Source organism: Trichomycterus rosablanca, chromosome 11 (assembly GCF_030014385.1).
Source record: "Trichomycterus rosablanca isolate fTriRos1 chromosome 11, fTriRos1.hap1, whole genome shotgun sequence".
Taxonomy (NCBI): Eukaryota; Metazoa; Chordata; class Actinopteri; order Siluriformes; family Trichomycteridae; genus Trichomycterus; species Trichomycterus rosablanca.
Window position 1 is genome coordinate 18220593 of NC_085998.1, and position 19038 is coordinate 18239630.

General features: G+C 39.8%; 1 protein-coding gene across 3 annotated transcripts in view; it reads right to left on the reverse strand.

Moving 5' to 3' along the window:
- Positions 1-17693, reverse strand: part of LOC134323651 (uncharacterized) — a 22647-nt gene extending 4954 nt beyond the window's left edge. Inside the window, exons 1-16 of one of the 3 annotated variants that reach the window (XM_063005241.1) lie at positions 17513-17693; positions 17230-17419; positions 17050-17142; positions 16288-16392; positions 16122-16186; positions 15865-16037; positions 13291-13429; positions 12698-12865; positions 12489-12608; positions 11758-11872; positions 9956-10076; positions 9135-9340; positions 7581-7715; positions 6376-6442; positions 5917-6200; positions 5098-5334 (exon numbers count right to left, since the gene is read on the reverse strand). In XM_063005241.1, the coding sequence (XP_062861311.1) occupies positions 5098-5334; positions 5917-6200; positions 6376-6442; positions 7581-7715; positions 9135-9340; positions 9956-10076; positions 11758-11872; positions 12489-12608; positions 12698-12865; positions 13291-13429; positions 15865-16037; positions 16122-16186; positions 16288-16392; positions 17050-17142; positions 17230-17418 (2217 nt within the window). In that variant the 5' untranslated portion in view covers position 17419; positions 17513-17693. Of the gene's footprint in view, positions 1-5097; positions 5335-5916; positions 6201-6375; positions 6443-7580; positions 7716-9134; positions 9341-9955; positions 10077-11757; positions 11873-12488; positions 12609-12697; positions 12866-13290; positions 13430-15864; positions 16038-16121; positions 16187-16287; positions 16393-17049; positions 17143-17229 lie in introns of those variants that run through there. The other 2 variants (XM_063005240.1, XM_063005242.1) reach the window with 2 other exon arrangements.
- Positions 17694-19038: the final 1345 nt, after the last annotated feature.

The window sequence follows — 19038 nt, forward strand, 5'->3', positions numbered from 1 at the left end:
TAAATGAAAGTACTAGTTCTCAGTTTATGGAGGCCATAGCTATATCACCAACTTTAATTGCAGTCAGTTGATGAACTCCTGGATAACTTTAATGTGAAAATATTGACTGTCATGGATGTGGTTGCCCCGGTAAAAGTCATGAAAACGTTGAGCAAACAGAAAGCACCATGGCGTAACACAATGATGGTAATAGCTCTGAAAAAAGAATGCAGGAGAGCTGAACGTAAGTGGAGGAAAACTAAACTTCAAATCCACTATGATCTCTATAAGCAAAGCCTTTGTAGTTTTAACTCGGAGTTATGCAGGGCTAGACAGCTGCACTTCTCTAAGATCATTAACAGGAACATCAACAACACCCGCACTCTATTCAACGTGGTCGACAAGCTTACAAATCCTCCAAAACAGATCACACCAGAACTTCTGTCCACCGAGAAATGTAATGAATTTGCTCATTTCTTCTGTGAAAAAATCAAAACTGACCATCAACGCCACTCAGTCAAACGATGAAACCATGCCGCCCCTACAGACACCTAAAAATAACATGACTATTATGTCACAATTTAATACAATAGACCAAAAAACTCTGGAGAAAACAGTTCAGCATCTTAAATCATCGACATGTTGTCTCGACATGCTGCCATCTGAATTTTTTTAAAACTGTTTTTAACTCTGTAAAAACTGATTTGCAACAAATAGTTAATGGCTCACTAGCATCAGGCGTTTTCCCAAAGTCACTGAAAACAGCTGCCATTAAGCCACTCCTAAAAAAGAGAACTCTGGATGCGTCTGTGTTAAACAACTACAGGCCGATCTCAAATCTTTCTTTCATAGCCAAGATCATTGAGAAAGTTGTTTACAATCAAGTCAGCAGTTTTTTGAATTCCAGTGGTTATTTTGACAAATTTCAGTCAGGCTTTCGAGCTCACCACAGCACTGAAACGGCTCTCATAAAAGTGGTAAATGATCTACGGCTGAATACTGACTCGGGTAAAATATCAGTTCTGGTTTTACTGGATCTTAGTGCTGCCTTTGACACTGTAGATCATAGAATATTGCTGGATAGGTTGGAAAACTGTGTTGGACTTTCCGGAACAGTCCTTAATTGGTTCAGGTCTTATTTAGAAGACCGGAGTTACTTCGTCACTATTGGCAGCTGTGAATCTGACAGGGTGGCTATGACATGTGGAATCCCCCAGGGATCAGTTCTCGGACCTCTTCTGTTCAATCTTTATATGCTGCCATTAGGCCAAATGCTACAGGCTAACAACATTGATTACCATAGTTATGCAGATGACACACAGATATATCTGGCTCTCTCACCAGATGATTACAGCCCAATAGATTCACTGTGTCAGTGTCTGGAGGACATCAATAACTTGATGAGCCAGAATTTTTAACAGTTAAATAAGGACAAAAGAGAGATTGTGGTGTTTGGCAGCAAAGAAAATAGGTCTAGTGTCAGTGAGCACCTCAGTTCCCGGGCTCTAAAAACCAAAGACCAAGTCCGAAATCTTGGCGTTCTAATAGACTCAGATCTTACATTCACCAGCCATATTAAAACCATCACCAAAACAGCCTTCTACCATCTTAGAAATATAGCCAAAATCAAGGGTCTAGTGTGCCAACAAGACCTAGAGAAGCTGATCCATGCTTTTATCTCCAGTAGGGTGGACTATTGTAATGGTATCTTAACTGGACTTCCCCAAAAGACCATTAAACAGTTACAGCTCATTCAGAACGCTGCTGCTAGAGTTTTAACTAAGACGAAGAGAACTGAGCACATCACTCCAGTTCTAAAATCTCTACACTGGCTTCCGGTTAGTTACAGAATAGAATTTAAAGTGCTGCTACTGGTCTATAAATCACTGAATGGGTTCGGCCCAGAATACATCTCAGATATGTTTAGAGAATATAAACCTAGTAGATCTCTTAGATCCATGGACTCAGGTCAGCTAGTTGAGCTCAGAGTCCAAACTAAACATGGTGAAGCAGCATTTAGCTGTTGGGCTGCATATAACTGGAACAGACTGCCAGGAGATATTAGATGTTCCGCAAATGTAGAAATGTTTAAATCCAGGTTAAAAACTTTTCTTTTTTCTTGTGCCTATGATTGAGCTCGAAATGTTTTGCTATTACCCTCATTTTACCATATTTCTTTTAGTTTTTCATGCTCTTAATAATTCTTTTTATAGAGTAGTGTACATTCTAAATTGTAGTGTATATTTTACTATATTTTCTTTTAGTTTTCATGTTTTAATTGCTTATCTCTCTTGTTTTAATTTCGTATTTCCCAAATTGTAGGGTATATTTTACAATATTTTCTTTTAATTTTTCATGTTCTTAATTTGTATCTCTCTTGTTTGAATTTCATGTTGTCTTAATTGTAACTAAATGTTTGCAAGAAGTCTTTCTGAGGTTCTAGATCTCAGGAATGTTTTAATGCTTTTAATTTTTCCTTATGTAAAGCACTTTGAATTGCCACTGTGTATGAAAGGTGCTATACAAATAAACTTGCCTTGCCTTGCCTTGCCTTGCATCCTAATCCTGAGTTCATTCTTAATACAAGCCAGTTTGGAGAATGAACGCTCCCCTTTACAATTTGTGATAGGCACAGTCAAAAAAAGTCTAAGTGCTATGTAGACATTTGGAAAGGTTGACTGTAAATTCAAATTTATCATGGTTTTGAGCATTTTACTAGGACATTTTTCTTTTTCTGTTATGAATGATTTGTATTGTATCAATTCATCTGCCAGGCTCATGTTCAGATCTGAAGGATATGCTGCAGCGAGTGAGTTAGCCTTTAAAGTGAGCTCACTGTTGGACATATTGTCAGGCATGAAAAGAACATCAAATAGCTCAGTTAAGTGTGTGTATGCATTCAAACTGCTTGAAATTGCTTGTCTTAAATTGAAATAATTGCAAAATTGCTAAATTAATTTGTGTCTCTGCGCTTAAGAGAAATTGAACATAATAATTTTGAAACAATACAAATTCAGAAACATTAAGTAAGGGCCTGAATCGCATATTTGCAACAAAACGTCTGTTATGGAATATGGTAGCTTGCCTGGCAATTTGTAGGTCCCTAGAAAGTCAAGGAGCCATGGTTAACGACTTCTATGGAAGTCAAGGGCCCCATAGCAGGGGCCCTCGTGATCAAGGGCCCTCTAATGGTATGCCCTGCTCTTCTCTAGGGCTCTCAATAGCCAGAAGTCGAAGTCAGAGCAGTGCAACAACGCCTCATCCATTTTCATAAGGGGCCCAAAAGCATGGCTAGGGCCCCCAAAAGCAAAGCTAGGGCCCAAAAGCATGGCTAGGGCCCCCAAAAGCATGGCTAGGGCCCAAAAGCATGGCTAGGGGCCCCAAAAGCATGGCTAGGGCCCCCAAGAGGCCCTGGGGTCAAAGTCCCTAATAGTCAGAGGATCCTTAAAATTGAGGGCCCTCAGAAATAAAAATATATTGTATCATAAATGTTGATAGGCATCGCAAAATGTTTTGGGCCAGGGCCCCCCCGGGGCCCCCTAACCTCAAGGGCCCCTGGGCGCTGGCCCCACTGGCCCGGTCAGTAATCCAGCCATGTTTATGGCCACAATTAATAGCACTCTTTGTTCTGGTTGTATCCAAAGACAAAATCAGACTAACCTTCCCCATCTTATCAGTACTCGCATGACTTTAATTAGCCTATGAATTGTGGCTTTGATGCTTTTTAGTTCCTTGTTCACAATAGCAAAGACAGCTGTCTGATCAGATCAGAATGTTATCACCTGGCTTTAAAAGCTCGAAATGTTATCAAGAAGTTTCATACTCAAGCAACAGTCAAGGTGGAAAGAGGAAAACTGATCCAAAAAACTTCAGGCTGAGTTGGAGACATCTAGAATGATGGTTACAACCGAAAACACCATTTAACACAGCACACTGAATAAAACGGGGCTCTACAGGCTAAAGTAAATGAGGACTCCTCTGATTAAAGAAAGGCATAAAAAAGAGCAACTGAACTTTGCTAAAACCTACATAGACAAACAGAGAAAAAATAGATGAAACCAAACCAGAGCTCTTTGGCAATGTTTCTAAACGATGAAATAAAGCCTATTGGGAAAAGAAACCTTGCAAACATTTAAGAGCTTAAGAGAATTGCAGTGAAAGAGTGAGGGGAACTACCAACAGACAGATGCAAAAAAACTTACAAAAACATTGCTATACAAAAACATTTGGGGGCTGTCATTGATGACAAAGATTGTGCAATCAAGTATTAGGGAAGGATGCCTTTAATCATGCCCATGTCATATACTGTGTTTCTTCTTTATTCCTTTTTTCAGATGACTACATGTACAACTACATGTATGTTGTCAGCTTTTTATACCAAGGTTGTACTATGTAACCGCTTTATTCATTTCAAATTCCCATACTCAATTTTTCACTCTTATGTACTCAATTAAGTTTTAGGAAGGGCTGCATCCTGATAACCCCCGGTTACCACACCTATGTTTTAACTAGTTTGCCGATGTTAATGTCACAGGGGGTCTGGTGCCATCTGGAATCAGATAGAAGGGCAGAACCCACCCTGGACTGGGCACAAATCCATTGCAGAATCCAGATCCATTCACCTTAGGACAGGTTAGAGCAGCAAATCCATATGCTATCTAATTTTTGGGATGACTGAAGGAAACCAATGCTGACGAAGAAAGAATGTCCCAAACTCTTCATAGTAACTGAAGGCGTTTTTAAAAAAAAAGGTCCACATGACTCTGACCAGGATGGGGCATTTTGTAAAAATGCTGCCACTCTAAAACACTGGTCACAAGGCAGAAACTACTTCAAATTCAAAACACAGTGGGGGGAAAAACAGTTATGTTAACTGTATGGTAGAATGCTGGCACGAGTAGTGGACAAATACCTTAAAACATATCACTCACTATATATAGTTACAAAATACTGTATATTATGTCCTTACACATCCATTATAACTGTGATAATGATATACGTATAATTCATTCTTTTCTCAGTACAGGTTAATGTGTTAAACCTTGTCTATAGTAATTGCTACAGCTGTAGTGTATTAAGATCAGGTTAAAATGCTGTTGAAAAGAAAAGAACACAAACCATGCTGGATGTAGAAGGATCCTGTAGAGGCTCAATAAGTGTGTGATCCTGAGCAGTTAGTGTGTGCTTGTGAAGTTCACCATGAGCCTCATCATGCTTTGTATTTTGTTGAAATGCAGCAGAGATGCACTTCTCATGTTGTAATTCTTGATAGACAGGCTGTGTGTTGTTCTGAGTGTTTGAATCTGTAGATATCTGCTTTGCCGCTACTTGATCTTTTATATCTGGGGTAGTTTCCTAAACGCAAAAACATTTACAGTTTAGAAACAAAAATATTTGAAGCTACACTTAATGTGTTTTATTACATGTTTTGGACACAAGGCAAATAAATACTCTACTGTACAAAATGGAAGCCATTTATAAAAGCCTCCATTACACAAGATTCATCAGTTCAAGTCCTTTCCTAATGTCAAACGTCATGTTTTACACACTTTGATTACATTCATGACAGAAACTATAATTACTGGTTATACAAGATTCATCAGTTCACAAGTTTAAAGTCAAACACAGTGGTCAATTTCGTATCTTCAAGTCACCTCACTTGCATGTCTTTGGACTGTGGGAGGAAACCGGAGCTCCCAGAGGAAACCCCGCAGACACTGGGAGAACATGCAAACTCCACACAAAAGGACCCAGACCGCCCCACCTGGGGACCAAACCCAGGACCTTCTTGCTGTGAGCCGACAGTGCTACCCACTGAGCCACCGTGCCATCCAAATAATGTCAAAGGCTTAGCCATCTCAAAATAAGCCCAGATTTCAATTAGGTCCAATTTTTGTGCCATGTGTAAATACAGGATTACTTTACTAGTCTGCTTACATTTGAATGTGTATTAACCTGGTCCTTGCTCATGCCTTCATCTGGTTTGCTCCAGGCCTGTGTTATCAGTGAGCCCTGTTTCTCCACAGGAATTACCACCTCTTCTGTCTCTGTTCTCTCATTCATCTCATTCTTACTGCAGTCTCTCCTTTCTTCCCTTTCTATCTCTTTCTCATCTTTCTTCTCCTGCTCGCTTCTTCCAGGGCTTGCTTCTTGTCTCGGGTTTTTGGCACCTAGTATCTCTAAATATGGAGCATCTTCAGGGACAAAAACGACACCACACCCTACAAAAACAAAAACACCCAGCAAAGCATGAACCCACATGCAGTACACTGTTACACTGTGCTTCACAGCTGAAATTAATCTTAATAACAAAATTAAACATTAGGCTATTAGTGAACAGAGCGTGTTTAAGGACAAGTGAGCAATATGGATGTTTCATGACCAGGTGCTTCTTACCTGTACAGATCTCCTGTTCCTCACTAAATGATGGAACATTTATTCTCTGTTCTATTCTTTCATTATCCTACCGGGAAAAAAGACACAGGTAACACAGGTAAACATCACTTGTCTCTGGACAGGAAAACAGATTAAACAAAACTCCCTACAGGAGTTCCCTCCAGTACGACAGCTGGGACTGTAAGGGCTACAGTAAAAAGCAGTTAAGCAGACAAAGTGCTTGGAGAAGAACACCAAGTGCCCCATTCATTATTGATAAGCTCAAATATGCTAGAGATTGGCTAATGTTGTTTTAATAATCTGGAATACAATGCTCTTTGTGACTCCTAGCCAAGGATAGCTAGGGTATTGACACTGATAAAGACTTACAATCTGTCAATGATGAGGTGAATATTTATGGAGTACAAAAATAACTTGATGAAAAGCAATCTTCATTTACCCTTTCAAAAAAAAAAAAGAATCTTCACATTTTGAATAATCTAGTTTTGTTTGTTTACATTCTATGTATGTTCCCTCCACTTTTTTCCTTTTAAATTCTCAATTGCAACTCCTCTGGCTCTTGGACCACCGCCCTGACTGAGGACAGCCACAGACTAGCATGCATCCCCTTCAACATGTGTGCAGTTGCTTGGCTTCAACAGCAAGTGACTCACAGGAGTCATGCTACACCATCTGTGAATCATCCACCACTTGTGCAAGTGCCTCAGCCAGCCAGCAGAGGTTGAATTTGCAGTAGCAACAAGGCACATTATCAGTGAACAATTTGAAATTTGAACTCAAGAGCTTAAGCTGTAAGCGGTGGAGGGCTAGTGTATTAGACCACGTGCAATCTGAGGGCCAAATCCTATCTATCCTTATTGCAGAAGAACAAACAGATTTGTTTTTTATTGGGCTATCTGGCTTGTCAATTTCTAGTTGGATATATCCACCTTGATATGGTAACTAAGTATTGGTCATTTCTGGTTTGTATTAACTGTGTACTGTCATTTTCTCCTACAAATGTACTGGCTACTTTAAATAGACATTGTGTATGAATGAGTATAAATTAGGTGTGTAATGCCATGCGATAGACAGACTTTTTTCCATGGTGCAAATCTGCAGCAATAACTTGGATAAGCTTTAGACCTGTGACCTTGACCAGGATAAAGTGGTTACTCAAGATGAAATAATGAAGTAGTAATTTCTGTTGGTTACTTATGACTTACTGTTGAAGGGACAGTGTCCATGGTATCCATGCCTCTAGATGTGTGTAGCTTTAATAATTCACTCAGGTTCTGCAGTGTTGGGAACTGCAGCTCATGCTCATATTTATGCAGCAAGGCCCGAAGAGCACTGGCATCCTGGAATAGACATGTAAACTCCCAATCAGCAGCATTCAAAAGACCAAGCACTTTTGATTTCTTTAACGTTCACGGTCTAATGCTACTATAAGTAATAAAAAGGACCACGGCCCTAGAAAATACTTGCTATTGAATTGCTGGCAGGTATAAGGCACACTATAGGGCCAAAAATATGTGGACACCTAAACATGAGTTGTTGGATATCCCATTAGAAAACTAAGGGCATTAACATAGGGTCATCTACAGGCAAAGCTCTATGCAGACCATGAAAGTTCCTCCACACCAAACTGATCAAACAGTGACTTTATAGACCTTGTGTTGTAAACAAAAACAGAAAAGGGCCTTCCTTGCCACAACATTGGAGGCATATAATACATTTGAAATATATATTTTTTTTATCTTAGCAATGCATGTGTCTACACATTTGAATTCAAGGAGTCTCCTTTTGGCCAAAAAGTGTTTGTTTATTAGGATTTTAACGTCATGTTTTACACATTCAGGAACGGTAGTTACTTCTTATACAAGGTTCATCAGTTCACAAGGTTATATCAAATACAGTCTTGGACAATTCAGTGTTTCCAATTTACCTCACTTGCATGTCTTTGGAAACCGGAGCACCCGGAGGAAACCCACGCAGACATGGGGAGAACATGCAAACTCCACACAGAAAGGATCAGGACCGCCCCACCTGGGGATCGAACCTAGGACCTTCTTGCTGTGAAGCGACAGTGCTACCCACTTAGCCACCATGCCGCCCGGCCAAAAAGTGTATAATTTGGTCATTGTCAGTTCAGCCAAATGTAAGCCTTTCCTTACTGGTTACAGATGAGCTTACAGATGCCTGAAACTCCACTCAAGAAAGCGGTGCAAATTATGCTCTCTGTTCCACTGAATTGGGTAGGGCATCACTGGGGACCAAGGTACTTACTACTTTCTGTATTTACGATTTACAAAAATGGTCTATCCACCTTCCAAAAACATGCAGTAGGTGAGCTGACTACTCTAAATTGCCCCTAGGTGAGAGTGAGTGGGTGTTTGATGCTTTACAGTGGATAAAAAGAACACATGACTTAAGATGCTATTTAGAACAAGGACATTTGCTTGGCTGCAGATTCTGTTTCTCATTTTTTTCAGCTTGGTTAATTCAGAATTATTTTGTGTCCTCACAATTTGTAGTATAATTTTAAGTGATGGTATGTTATGCCCAAAAGTCTAATGGTAAGTTAGTGTCCACCTACTTTTGGCAATATAATGAAGCTATGTTTTTTACATATACCGCTTTGTCCACCCTTGATTGAATAATCAAGATGTACAATAAAGCATACATTTATATTAATATCTTACTATATGTATCTATTTTAATATTTCTCTTATGTACACACATTCTGCACTTTAGGTCATTGTGTGTATAAAATTTACCATGTCTGGAAGAGTGTGTACTACAGTCCGGGCTTCATTCTCATGTGCCAGTGTGAGCTGAGTGATTAAATGAACAGCACAGTCAGCCCAGGATACAGGGGCACATGTTGTCATTGACTCCTGTACTCCATGTGGAAAGGCTTTCATCTGTCTCAGGATTAACACACAGCTCTGTCTCAAAGCATTAATGTTTTCTTCAGCAGTATCTGAAAGAAAAGCATGGAGATTTTGTTTGTTGGTATGCAAATGCTGTCTGTAGAATATGTGTTCCTATAACTCCCTCCCACACTGTCTGTGAGGACTGATACCGATACAATATACAAAATGAAACACAGTGAATACCAATGCTAACCATAACAATAACCTGAATGTGAATGCTAGTGTTAATGCTTATACTAATCATAAAAAGAAAAAATATAAAACCAGATCTGCCACCAAACTACCAGTCAAAATCAATATTTATATATGTACAAGAATAGAACTAGGAGACAACATGCAAATGTACTTAGGAATACAGCAAGGAGTTATAAAGTGACTTGGGGATGTGTAATGCTATGCATTGAGTAGTAAGAACAGAGGGTTATATGTAGTGCAGATGGTCAGAGGAGAAATAAGATGCAGGTGTTAGCATTCAGGTAAAGTGGGTTGTTGTGATTGCACAGCCATGGCATTCTTTTGTTTTCTGGGAACTCGTTCCGGGTTCTATTTCCGAGGGTTGGTTTTTCGTGGCGGCCGGAGTAGCCGGTCATATCGTGACATCCAAAACTAATTCATATTAAAAATAACAGAACACAAAATCAAGAGTGAGAGTCCTGACGTACTGTTATAAGATGGCACTATGTGGCTCTGATCTTGCAGCTCTTTCAGGGTAAGGGTGTGTAGTATTTCCAAGAGGCCCTGTCTTTCCTTCTCTTGACACAGGACCATACAATGCAGGACAGCCTGTTAGGTAATGATACATGAGAGAAAACATGAGTGTGAATGTTCAAATCTAACTTTTCCAGCATAAGCATACAATAATGAGCCAAAACAATAGGTCAACCCACCAAAAACCCTGTCAAAACAGCTCTGACCTGCTGAGACAGGGATTCCACAAGACATCTTAAACCTAGTCCTCTGGCCATAATGATTTGGCTCCTATCCTAAGTCCTTCAGGTCCTTATGACTGATCTGTTGCATTTAACATGTATACTTGGAGTAACAGAGTCCTCCTAAATAGGATGAAGGACGTGGTCGACCCACATCTTCGAGAACAACAAGCAGGATTCAGGAAGAGTAGATCCTGCATAGACCAGATTACAACACTAAGGATTATCCTTGAGCAATCCTTGGAGTGGAACTCCCCTCTGTATATCAACTTTATTGATTACGAGAAGGCTTTTGATAGTATAGACAGACAGACCATCTGGAGAATACTGAGACACTATGGGGTGCCGGAAAAGATAACCAACATCATTAGGAACTCATATGAGGGAATGACCTGCAAAGTGGTACATGGCCAACAGCTCACAGAAGCATTTCACATACGAACAGGAGTTAGACAAGGATGCTTACTATCACCCTTTCTTTTTCTGTTAGCGATAGACTGGGTAATGAAGACATCAACTGCCCAAATGAGGAATGGCATCCAATGGACACCTTGGTTGCAACTGGAGGACCTAGAATTTGCTGATGACCTGGCACTTTTTTCCCACACTCACCAACAAATGCAGGAGAAAACCACAACCATAGCAACTCACTCAGTACGTCTTGGCCTCAATATACACAAAGGGAAGAGCAAGATCCTCAAAATTAACAATAACAACATAACCCCTATCAGGCTAGAGGGAGAAGCACTAGAGGAAGTGGAGAGTTTCACGTATCTTGGAAGTGTAGTGGACAAAATGGGTGGGACCGATGCCGATGTAAAGGTACGGATTGGAAAGGCAAGGGCAGCTTTCCACCAGCTGAGGAATGTATGGGGATCGTCTGAACTGCCACGCAACATCAAAATCAGGATTTTTAACTCTATGGTGAAGCCTATACTGCTGTATGGCGCGGAGACCTGGAGGACAACAGTCAACACCATGAGTAAAATCCAGACATTTATAAATACCTGCCTCAGGCGGATCCTAAGAATATACTGGCCAATTACTATCAACAACCTGGAGCTGTGGCATCAAACAGGGCAGCAGCCCGTAGAAGAAGAAATCCTCCAAAGAAGATGGAGGTGGGTCGGCCATACCCTTCGCAAACCTGCATCAAATATAACAAGACAGGCCCTCTTCTGGAATCCACAAGGGAAAAGGAAGAGGGGCAGGCCAAGAAACAGCTGGCGCCGTGACCTAGATGCGGATGTGAAGAGGTCGGGGTACACATGGGGACAACTGGAAAAGATGGCCCAGAATCGCGATGACTGGAGAGCACTTGTTCGTGGCCTATGCCCAAAGTTGGGTGGTAAGGCGTAAGAAGAGAAGAGAAGACTTGGAGTAACTACCATCAGCCCAACATTTAGTAAATCCGTGATGATGGCACGCATAACTGTTATGAAGTAGGCATTAATATGCACATTTTTGCGGTAGTCATAATGTTTTGGCTCATCATTAAATGTATAGTGTATGTGAGCTTTGTTCTGATTAAGCACCTGTTGAATGCTGCCTGCTTGTTTCCAATGATGCTGCAAAGTCCTTGTGGGATCCTGTTTTTCCTGCATCCAACCCTCAGCTAGCTCTTGAAATGCCAAATCTCTTGTAAATGGCCTGGAAAAATCAGAACACATAGATAAAAGCAACAAACATAAAATTAATATCAAGAACTATAAACATGAGAGCCACATTTTAGCTTCTGAAAGCTTTAATAATTTCTGAACCTGTTTTATACACCTGGGGATTTACTGCTGATGTACCAGCATTATGTGTGAAAGAACCACAGACTACTGAGACTTTGATAGTTCAACTTATGTGTGAACAAAGCTGATTAATTCCCAGTTATGGTGTTTATGGAGTCCACAAAGCACTTTGGTGGTCCACCAACTCTTGCTGTTTGTGGAAGAAACTATGAGGATTTTGGCATGTGTTTTGTCTGCATCCAAATGAACTTCCTCCGGGTACTCTGACTGACCTAGCAGGGTATCTTATGTGTTTTGCAAAAAATGGTTAAAATTAATCTCAAACACTAATACTAAATTATATAAAGTGTTTAGTTGAATTCATTATTGCTATTAGTTAATACACTCACAAGGCTGATATGAATATTAGATAATCTTGTCCCACTAAAGAAATAAAATATATTCTAAATCTTTAATAAAAATGTATGTAACAAAATGTTACAAACAAAATGCTAATTTTTGTGTACTTGTGAGTTGAGCTCACTCACCACTTGTCCCAGTGTTGTCTGGAGGCCAGCAGTGCCATGTGAGGATACGCTTCTCTCTCAGCCCTCCTGACAGCGACACACATGCTGAGATACATCTCTCTCAGGACATTCTGATCCACACTGTATTGGCACACCACAACACCATATGTATCAACCAGAGTGAAAAGACACCTATAAAAAGCATGTTTATTTAAAGGACAGCAAATAACCTATTGATAAGAAACGTGAGTGTATGATGTTCCTCTTGGTAGTGAGACTCCAACTCGGAGAGGAAAACTACAGCTGACCAAGCTTGTTTCCTAGGCTTGGATGACCAGGCCTGATCTCTGGGCTTAAACACCTCATCACAGGCTTGCAGACCTTCCTCTGCACTGCTCCTGTCGGTAGTAAAATGCAATTATGAACCTAAGGTACATTTTATATTTTCCAAAAACCAATTTAGCCCTGCCCTTGCAAACCCACTACTACTTGACAGCTACCAGTCTGGGAGGCAGAAGGCTAAACTGCTTGGGATAGGAGAAAGCTGGAGTACTGAGAATGACCACACATGGACACAGGGAATATAAAACTCCTTACAGACAGATACTGAAGTCAAGGTTTGAACCAGTGTTCCTAGGCACTGTGTCAAACCCACCCTACCAGCTGTGCTGGTACCAACTGCATAAATTACATCTATCTAATATATAAAAGACAAGACATGAAGTCTTTACTCATGAGAATTTACATGAAGATTTTAGTGTGAAGTTTATACATTATATAGCAATATCAATGATATTTAAACAACTGACTTCTTTACATGTACCTGTAACAGTGGAGGGCACCAGGCAATTTACTAACAGACAGCCAGTCCATTTGTGTGAAAGCATGCTCCACTGCTTCCTCTAGCTCCCACAGATAATCCATCTGCTCCTGTGGTTCCATTGAGTCCCACCATGCTACACCTAAATAAAAACACATTCACTAAGTGATAAATAATACAATTAAATAATTCATAAGTATGTCTTCAGCTTTGTGGCAACAGTTTGAATATGACCCTTCCTGTTTCTGCATGACTGTGTACTTGTGCACAAAGCAATTTTTATTAAAAACATGATTTGACAAGTTTGATCTGGAAAAACTCCAGCTCTGACCTTAACCCCATTATGTTTTGGGATGAATTAAATTGCCAGTTGTAGACAAGGCCTTTTTGACTTTCATCAGTGCCTACTTTTGGTCCTACAGTGTATCTTTAGGCTTAAGTGCTGATTTTGTTCAAATGCAGATGTGTATTAGCTATCTGCTTATTATCTAAACATCTGTTTTTTTCCTTTATGTAATATTCATTTTGGTGAGTTGCATAACTTACAGTTATGTTGAAGAAGATATACTGTATAATATTGATTGAAATATATTTCAGATATGTGCAAAAAGCTGGAGAGCAATTTGATTATGTAAAAAAAAGTAGTTAATTATTGAAAAAGTATCATTTTCATACCATATACAGCACAAAATAATCTAGATAAATATAACAGAAGATTATTCTTTGTTTATGAAAAATGTGGTATAAAGCAAAGAATGACTGTAGCTTTTAAGTTACCCCACACCTGGCTTTCATTCTGCCAGGCTGTGTATTATACATTTTGTAAAAAACAGGTTTGCAGGTAAATCATAATTTTTTTCTACAAAAGATATCCTTTATTTGTCATATATACATATACAGATGTACAGTACAATGAAATTCTTTCTTCGCATATCCCAGCTGGTGTTGGAAGCTGGGGTCAGAGCGCAGGGTCAGCCAACTTACGGCGCCCCTGGAGCAGACAGGGTTAAGGGCCTTGCTCAAGGACCCAACAGTGGCTACATAGCAGAGCCAGGATTTGAACCGCCAATCTTCCGGTTGATAGCCCAAAGCCCTACCCACTAGGCTACCACAGGCTACCATAGGCTACCACAGGGTACAACTCCAAATCAGAAAAAGTTGGGACAGTATGGAAAATGCAAATAATAAATAAATAAATAAATAAAAACAGTGTTTGTTACATTTACTTTGACTTTTATTTAATTGCAGACAATATGAACCCAAGATATTTCATGTTTTGTTTCATTAGCTTTAATTAATTTGTTAATGCATTTCAGGCCTGCAACACATTCCAAAAGAAGTTTGGACATGGCAATTTAGTGCTTGTAATGGCGTATAAAAAAAACTAAATAATTATGTGATGTCAGCAGGTGATTGTAAGCATGATTGGTACAAATAATTAGGAACAAAAAATATTAAATTTTTCCTCAAAGAAAGATTGGGAGGGATTTGCATATTTCTCCCTCTACAGTCACTAACATAATCAATAATTCAAGGAATCTAAAGAAATGTTAGTGTGTAAAGAGCAAGGGCGCAAGCCTATGTTCCAGGGTATTTTTCAACAAGACAATGCAAAACCACATGCTGCACACATTACAAAAACATGGCTGTGGAATAGGAGGGTACAAGTACGGGACTGGCCTGCCTGCAGTCCTGACCTGTCCCCAATAGAGAATGTGTGGAGAATTTGACAATGTGACAATAACGACCCTGTACTGTTGCACATATTAAGACGTGTTCGCAGGAAGAATGGGAAGAAAAATTAAAGCTGAAACACTAAATCACTTGGTATCCTCGGTGCCAAAACGTCTTTTATGTGTTGTGAGAAGGAATGGCAATTACAAAGTGGTAAATGCTTTACTGTCCCAACTTTATTTTGGAATGTGTTACAGGCCTGAAATGCAGGAATGGATGTTTATTAACAAATGAAATGTAGCTGACCAGACAAAACATGAAATATCTTAATAATAACACTGCTTTTTATTTCCATTTTTCATTCAGTTCCAACTTTTTTTACTGATTTGTACGGTTTGTTTGTTTATTAGGATTTTAACGTCATGTTTTACACTTTGGTTACATTCATGACAGGAAATGGCAGTTACTCATTACACAAGGTTCATCAGTTCACACAAGGTTATATCAAACACAGTCAAGGACAATTTTGTATCTCCAATTCACCTCACTTGCATGTCTTTGGACTGTGGGAGGAAACCGAAGCACCCAGAGTAAACCCACACAGACACGGGGAGAACATGCAAACTCCACACATTTACTGATTTGAGGTTGTATAAACAAACATGGTTACTTGTGAAGAGAGAACCTATAATAAAAAATTTTCTAACCACTTAATGGACACTTGAATCAGTGCTGAAATTTACCATGGACAATGCATCGCACAGCAACACAAATTGAGACACACAATCACACTTCACATGGAAAGAACATGCAAAATTATTCAGCAAAAAACGAACCAAGCTCCCTGTAACCATTGTTGCTGATTTTAACAAGAGGTATATTAAGACCCACTTTCCTCCTCACCATGTTCATCCTGAAGCATGTCTTTATAAAGTTGTTTTTTGATGATATCATATTTATACTTCAGCAACAACAGAACATCTGAACTAGTGGTAGTCGTCCAACCCAATCGTCTGGAATAAACGTTGCAGTGGGATAGATTTGGGAGGACACTCCAAACACCATCAAGATTAAGCCTGAACAGAAACAATTTTATCAACTGAAAAATGTATTTTAATACAGTGTGTATATGTGTACATGCATGTACGTGTGTGTTAGACCTAACAAACAGTCGCCTGGCCTTGCACAGCAGACTCGTGAGTTTCCACTGCTTTGTGTCTCCATTCTAAAAGAACACATACTAGAATTAACTCATTTATAACAGTGGCATGTAAATATGGCAGAGGATGCAATTTATCAAGAATAGAAAAATAGAGTAGCATCTACCTGGTACACTTTCTTGTGTTTACAGCCAGAGTTGTGTATGTGTGTGCCCACCCTATCTAATATTATACTTCTGCTGGATTTTAACATCTTCAGTTCCCAGTACAACTTACAGGAGGCAAAACACAGTTGGTTAAGATTAACAGTTGTTTTTTATATTAATCATTTATAATGTAAGGCATAATAGTACACAAATACTTTGTCTCAACTAACACATTGTACTTTTGTTATCTTTATTAAATACATGTATGCATTTTCTTCCATTTTTCTCCCAATTTAGTGTAGTCAGTTTGTCTTCCACTGCTGGGGGATCCCTGGTTGCAGTTGATATATGGGTATATTGCTGCTCATGCCTCAAGCGGAACCCTTTTTCACCCTTGCATTCTGCACAGGTGCCTCTCTATCTGCTAATCAGGGTCCTTACACAGTGTTTGGCAACCCCACCCACATAGTCCGGTCATCCCACCCTAGCATAACTGTGTCTGCTGCAGGCACAATTATGCCCGCTAGATAGTGCCCAGCCAACCAGTGGCAACGCGGAGTTTTGAACCGAGGAGTTCTCGGCGCTGGTGTGCTAGCGGAATATCCCGCTGCGCCACCTGGGTGCCAAGAATTCAATTTTAATTGGAAAAGGTTTGTGAACTCTTGGGTTAATAAATTCTACTTTCTGGTCAGGGTCAAAGTGGACAATCAGTTGGTGCCACCTACAATTTAAAGTTTGGTTTAACACAAGTGGTTTTTAAGTAGAAAAAAGACCACATTTACCTCACTCCTGTTCTCTTGTTCCATCTCCATTACTAAAAGAACATGCAAAATCTTCTTGCCTTGACAATGCAAGGCCTCATTCTGTGAACTTACCTTAAAACACCAAAAATAGTGTCAAGTTTACAATTTATCCGTTGAGTTTTTCCAAACCACTTTTAACATCTGGAGGATCTTCCTCACCTGTGCAATGGCTCTCTGTACATCATCCGGGTCAGCTGGGGTGAGAAACACCTTCTGGTAAAGCAAACCTACCTTCTCCTCACTGACCTTATCATCCTCATTTATCCCAAGGATTTCACAAGCTAAATGCACACACTCCTCCATCTGTGTGATGGATGTTTTAAAATGTTTTGAAGAGCATAATTCCATACTGCAAAATATGCCAAAATAGTCTCACCTGTCTGATCTGAGCAGAAAGTAAAATCAACTTGATGAATGATAAATGATCACAACAAAGTGGCACCTGTTGCTAGGACAACTAGATGTGTCGAGTTACAGAGATACTGCACTTCAGTGGGGACTTGGAAGTATCCCAATATCCCTATGCACTCTTGCGATTCTCACAGGGAGTCTCAGCATGCCCAAAAAACACATTTCTCTCTGTATTCTTCTGCTGCTTATGCTGGCACCTCAACCAGACAGTAGGAGTTTCTGTTCAACAAAGAGACAAAACAATGCCAAGTCACATGTTACAACAGCCTGTGTTCATTATAAGTGTGTGCAGGTGCTAGAATAGCCTGCCTTCAACTCGAAGCTCTATCTCATTAAAAACATTTGCTGCATTATATATTTACTTATTTATTAGGCTTTTAACATCATGTTTTACACTCTTTACATTCATGACAGGACAGGTAGTTACTCGTTACACAAGTTCACAAGTTTTAATGTCAAACACAATCATGGACAATTTCATATCTCCAATTCACCTCATTTGCATGTCTTTGGACTGTGGGAGGGAAACCATGCAGACATAGGGAGGACATGCAAACTCCACACAGAAAGGACCTGGACCGCTTCACTTAGGGTTCGAATCCAGGACCTTCTTGCTGTGAGGTGACCGAGCTAGCCACCGATGCTGCATTATGAAATGCAATATTATTGCTATAGCTGGTTTTTATTTGGAGAATTTGTAGAGTAATAGTATTAGAGGTCAATATTAAGTGATAAAATATTGGTGTCTGTTGGTGAGTTTCTAAAGATTATGACCCATGTGCAGTCAATGCAGTCCTATTATTTCTCACAGTTTTTCCTGTGGTCACAAATGCATTGTTGATTACATGGGTAAATGGAGAATGGCCAACAGAAAAACATTTCAGGATGAACAATGCTTCAAACTTTGGGATGATGGGCTTCAAACACAGTAGACCACAACAGGTTCCCCTCCTGTTAGCCAAGAATAGGAATATGACGCTACAGTGGGTATAGGCTTACTGAAACTGAACAGTTAAAGATATATTATACAGGTTGAAAGGTCAGACCTTAGCAGCATACATTCATGTTGTCCCAACCTGCCTTGTGCTAACAGTTCAGGCTGGTGGTGTAAAAATCTGCTGATGAAGGATGAGACTTCCTTCAGAAAAAGTGTGCTGAGAATGGAGCCACCATGCAGAAAAAAGAGAGGAAGGCCATAGAGGAGGTTTATAGATGCAAAAATGGAGAACATGCAGGTGGTTGGTGGACTGAGGATGTTCAGGACAGGGCAAGAGACAAACGATCTGGGAGCAGCCGAAAAAAGAGAAAGAAGACATCCAGCAGGACGCTTACACAGCCACTTCACATTTAACACTAAGAAAGAAACACACAGAGTGTGTTGGAGTGAGTGATTGTACAACAACAAGTCAATAATGTTTTATCTGTAACAGAAAACAGGTTTAGCTGTATTTTTTAAATGGACTGAGATCAGTATGATGGCCTCATCCTGAAAAGAACTCAAAAAGTGAAAGTACCAAAAACATCCAAACAGATGCTGCCCTGATTGGACGCTCAGTT